The sequence below is a fragment of the Zingiber officinale genome, chromosome 2A (genome assembly GCF_018446385.1).
Source record: "Zingiber officinale cultivar Zhangliang chromosome 2A, Zo_v1.1, whole genome shotgun sequence".
In the NCBI taxonomy this organism is placed as follows: Eukaryota; Viridiplantae; Streptophyta; class Magnoliopsida; order Zingiberales; family Zingiberaceae; genus Zingiber; species Zingiber officinale.
The window spans coordinates 173,175,164-173,180,148 of NC_055988.1; the positions used below are offsets into that span (position 1 = coordinate 173,175,164).

A 4,985-nucleotide genomic window follows, 5' to 3' on the forward strand; every position below is an offset into this window, starting at 1 on the left:
TCATTTATCTCCTCGTGCTTAAGTTACTATTTGTCCTCAGACATATACCTAATTAGCTAGAAGAGAATGACAGATTTACTATAATGAGACAAAGATCAATTTTTAACATATATGCTCTTGAGAAAAAAAAACTCCTATTATATAGTCACTTAACCATCAACTATAAATTGTCCCCATGATTTATATTTATTGAGGGTGTAAAAAAAAGAATTTAAAAGTAAAATATATTAAATTTTACCCTTGTTATTAAGTTATATTTTCATAATACTTTATTTATTTGTCATAATTATATTTTTAATAAAGAAGTGGCATGCACAAAGGTGTGTTTCCTTGGACGGATCACTCTGAACATGCTCATCTTCGCTTCTCATAACTCACTACCACCTTCAGTTTCAGTTCATTCGACGTATTTCAAAGTCGAAATTCTCCGATTTTTTTATTTAAATAAATAAATAAATTATTATTAATTAGATTGATTGTTGCAGGTTATATATTTGTAGATATGCTGCAGAAATCTGCAGCAATCACGCAACAAGGCAACTGGTGAGCAACAGCAGGAGCAGCTATTTTGAGCTCTCAAGTCGTTTTCCTTCCTCTCTCCCTTTTGTTCTCATGTTTTTGTCTCAACAATATCCTTAATACTCCTCCTCCTCCTCCTCCTCCTCCTCCTCCTCTTGTTTTTCGATTTTAAAAACAAAAATAATGGAAGAAAGTGTTTTTGTAAAACATGAGGGAAATAAACTAATTTAATATTGTTGTGAAATTTTAATTAAAAAAAACATTGAAATTTTGTACTAATTTAAGAGGCAGCCAACAGAGGTGGCGATGCTCTCTTTCTCCTCTTTTAAAAGCTCATCATTGGGCAATCTCCTCAGTGCTGTTTGGTGTTTGTTTACCCGGTGGAGCATTTCGTCGAACAGGTGAGCGGCATGGAGCTGTGCGCGGAGGAGAAGTGGAGGGTCTCGAAGAAGGAGTGTCGGAGCGGGAGCAGAGGTGTTGGGGCGGGTGAAGGAGCGTACCTGAAACCGAAGGAGGAGGCGGCGGCGGCGGCGGTGGCGAGGAAGCAGGCGCCGGCGACGACGCCGAGGTCGTTCTCCAGCCGCTGCGCGGGGCTGGTGAAGGAGCAGCGCGCGAGGTTCTACATCATGCGCCGGTGCGTCACAATGCTCATCTGCTGGCGGGACTACTCTTGATCGATCGATCGATCGATGGCCCGTAGGAGCGAGGCGATAGGGTACATGGGTGGTATATTAGATCTGTTCTTTTTTTTTCTGTGTATACCTTCGTTTTTGCCCCCTTTTTCTTCCCGCTTTAGGAACGCTGCGATCTGTTGAGCTCAAATGGGGCAACGAACGGAAAGAGAAAGCGACTTTGTTCCCGAAAAAAAGGCACCTTTTTTCTTCGGCTCTTCTTCTTCTTCTTCTTCTCCGAGCTTGCTTTTTTTCATTGTTCCTGCTGGCTGAATGATTCGATTTCTGCTCCAAAACGTCGTTTTTTTTTTGAGCTCGCGCTCTTCCTCCTTCTCCTTCTCCTACTAACATATTCTACTGATGGATTCGCAAGCGGCGGCGACGGCGGCGGTGGTGCGGTGATGGCGTCGACTGACATGGTGAATTGTTGGTTTCCGTGACGAATCATTTGTTTATTTCTCGCATTGAATGGGTTACGTCAGTGGAACATATGGATGGCAACGGACGGGCTGCCGCTGGAATTATAAATTGCGTGTCGGGAATTCTGCGATGGAATCAAACAACGTGACGCTGCATCAGCGTCGTCCTCTCCGCCTGTTCTTCGCCAATCTGACAAGCCATTTCATCGATTAGTCAAAAATTTTAAAAAAGAAAAAAGACACGGTGATTAATCCACTAACCGAGATCGAAAATCGGAGCTTTGGGCGGCTCGACAAACGATGGGCGCTGTCTTCCACTGCGATGCATCCCCTGTTCCGCCTTGGATTCTTCCGGCGCGCGCACTTGCAGGTGCTTTTTAGAGATTGAACTCGACGAAATCGCTGATTACGATCGACGAAAAATTGGGATTAATGGGACGAAGTTGTTTGGTGGGGAACAGGAGCATTGCGAGTTGGAGGGTGCGAGTTCTTGGCCAATGCGGACGCCGTTGCGAGATTTTGTCGAACAGTTTATCTGCAAAGAAATTGTCACGTGATTAGCATATGGGGTGGGGCGGTACGGTTCGGCAATTAAGGCGGCACGAGGGATGCACGTGGTCATGCGGGCGATAAGATAAAACAAAATAAAATACTTTTTTTAATAATTATCATTTTAAATGAATATTATACGCTATAATAAACACTAATATATTATATTAAATTAGCTTTACGAAGCTCCATGGTAGCTTTCTCCACCTCTTCCGATATATTTGTCTCGGGAAATATTGACTGTTGATCGTTATGCTTCGTGTTAGATCCCACGACAATCCTATTTACTTTAATCATGTGGCGGATTGATATTAATTAAGAGTAAATGATCGGTGGTAAGTACGGGGATCCTCATTGGCAGGAGACGACACGTGAAGGTCAATGGTCAAGAGGGTCAACCTCAGGATCAGGCCAAGCGGACAGATGTCACGCCGAGCGGACCAGCGGGCCACCCAAGCATCCGGCTGACCGGACATCCGGCCAAGGATCTTCGGACCAGACGAAAGACAGCCCGACCAGGGGTCGGGTTTCCGACGCTCAAGGTAAAAAAGTCTATGGCTGGGCGGACGGGCCGCTCGTACGAGCCGCAGAACAATAAGGCACAATTCCATCCGAGCACGAGCAAGGCTTCCCCGCCCGGGCCGAGGTATGTGCATTCCTGGGAGCCAATGAGTGCCGAGCCGCTATTCCGCTCGGCCCGGAAGCAGACAAGAGCGCTAGGAGACAAAAAGGACAACTAGTAACTTCCACCGTCACATCCGGGATATGCTCGGACGATTGCGGAATAGCGTCATGCATGCTTTTCTGACACATCCCTACTGAGGTATGTTTGGGGAAACATGCATGCATCGAGAAGCAGGCCTGCGCCTCCCCGGGGTCTTATATAAGAACCCCCAGACTTCGACGGAGGTATGCAATCTTGATCACTGTAGCCACAGTAACGTTACTCTGCTTCTTCGTTGCCTAATTTGAGCGTCTGAGGGTCGTCACCGGGAAACCCCTCCCGGCTCGGCTTCTTTGCAGGTTCACTGGAGATCTATACCATCAGTTAGAGACAACAGAGAGTGTCACGCCCCCAACGTCCGTCGACTCAGCGCTAGGACAGGATCAGTAAATATTCAAAAACATTTTAATTTGTTTACTATAGGTCAATATGTGAAGGAGAACTTGACATAACTTGAAGATGACTCTTATCTAAACCCTGTATTAATAAGTACTTCCTTATCTATTGACAAGCCCTCCATCATCATCCACAAACCCTTTGCCCTAGAATGTGAGAATGTCTTTTCAACCCCACATTGTAGTTCACAAGCTCTCCCCTTCCTCCACTGACGAGTTCAACTTTGATCAAACTACTCAAATAGGAAGAGGTTGCACTAAGAGGACTTCACGAGCGTCCTTTTACCCTAAACAAGCTGGAGGTAACAAGAAGCTGTAAATAAGATGTAACCGGAGAGATAAGCAATGCCAACGATGCAGAGCAGAGGTTGAATAGCTCGTGCATGTTCGATCGGGCATCACCAGCTGAGCAGCATCCAGAAATAACCCCAAGTTTGCAAGCAGGGCATGTGCCCTGCTGCCGCGGCCGTGGGTTGATACAGTTCGCAATGGGAGCTGCAATAAGTACAATAATTCATCAGGTACACCGAGAAAGTGGCCATTGCAGCAGCACCAATTCGATGAACAGTGAACGCAATATTGAATCTGGAGATTAAAACGATTCGAGGGTGAACAGAAGAAGCATGAGACGATGGAACCCACGAGGACGGATGGTACACAGAAGGGTTGTGTCAACACAACTGGACAGGAAGGATTGCCTTCAAAAGTTGAAAAATAATAATAATAATAATGATCGAGAAACAAGGAACGCAGAACGATGGGAATCTATTGTTTGGAAGATTAAGACACCGAGTTATGCTGCCAAATGCTTATCAGTTGCTACTCGTAAACTAGCAAAGAGGAAGGAGGGGAGGCTTGTTTACCTGAGCAGAAGGAAAGGAGATGGATAGTGTAAAAAGTACAAACTGCCCTTATCGAGCTCACCGTGTACAATACGAGTTGCATTTCCTTCAGTCAAGCACCATCAAGCTTTCCAAGGGGCAATTTTGAAGAAGAGCCTTCCATAGAAACACTGATGACCTCCTTCTGCCATTTCCATTAAGGTAAATTGCGGAATGGATGACAAAAAAAAAAAAAAGAATGTCCTGAAAGCTGTGTTCCAGCTAAAAGATTTAGTTAACCACACAAATTATTGATTAGAATTAAGTTTTGTCCATACATCCAAACAAAATTTATTTCATTATCAATGATTGAAATGATTAGATCACCCTTGTTTGAGGTGTAGTTAGTGATAGGATGTACTCAGGCTTCATTTATAGAAAAGGAAATGGATTGTATCAATGAGACAATAACTGACAAATATGTTGTACCTTCAAACTTCATGATACTAATAGAAGAAAATATTTAGTAGTTTAGGACCTAGATCATATAAATTTTGAAACTCAGGAGACAACCACCCAACTAACATTATGATTTCCAAGAACACTAAAAAAATCTGACATCGCCAAGTGAAAGCAGAAACTAAACTTACAAATGGAGTTATGAACTAAATAAGCACTACCTTGCAGGAAGAGGTGTAGTGCAGGCATGAAAAGGCCAATTACCTAACAATTAGGTCACTTAAGGATGATATGCATCCTTGAGTCATTGAAAGTTCCTAGTTTATTCACTCAGAAGCTATCTGATACCCAATTGAACTGCCAGAATAATTCTTTTTAAAGAAAAGTGAACTATAGATATGAACCTTCCAGCATCCATGAGGGTCAAT

At 43.8% G+C, this 4,985-nt stretch overlaps 1 protein-coding gene across 1 annotated transcript; it reads left to right on the forward strand.

Moving 5' to 3' along the window:
- Positions 1–676: 676 nt before the first annotated feature.
- On the forward strand, positions 677–1,403 carry LOC122040292 (small polypeptide DEVIL 11-like). Its single transcript, XM_042599618.1, has one exon. It carries the CDS (start codon positions 930–932, stop codon positions 1,191–1,193), a length of 264 nt encoding a protein of 87 aa, XP_042455552.1. The 5' UTR covers positions 677–929; the 3' UTR covers positions 1,194–1,403.
- The last annotated feature ends 3,582 nt before the right edge of the window (positions 1,404–4,985 follow it).

Coding starts and splice junctions, on each gene's coding strand:
- LOC122040292 (XM_042599618.1), top strand. CDS start 930: ATGGAGCTGTGCGCGGAGGAGAAGTGGAGGGTCTCGAAGAAGGAGTGT.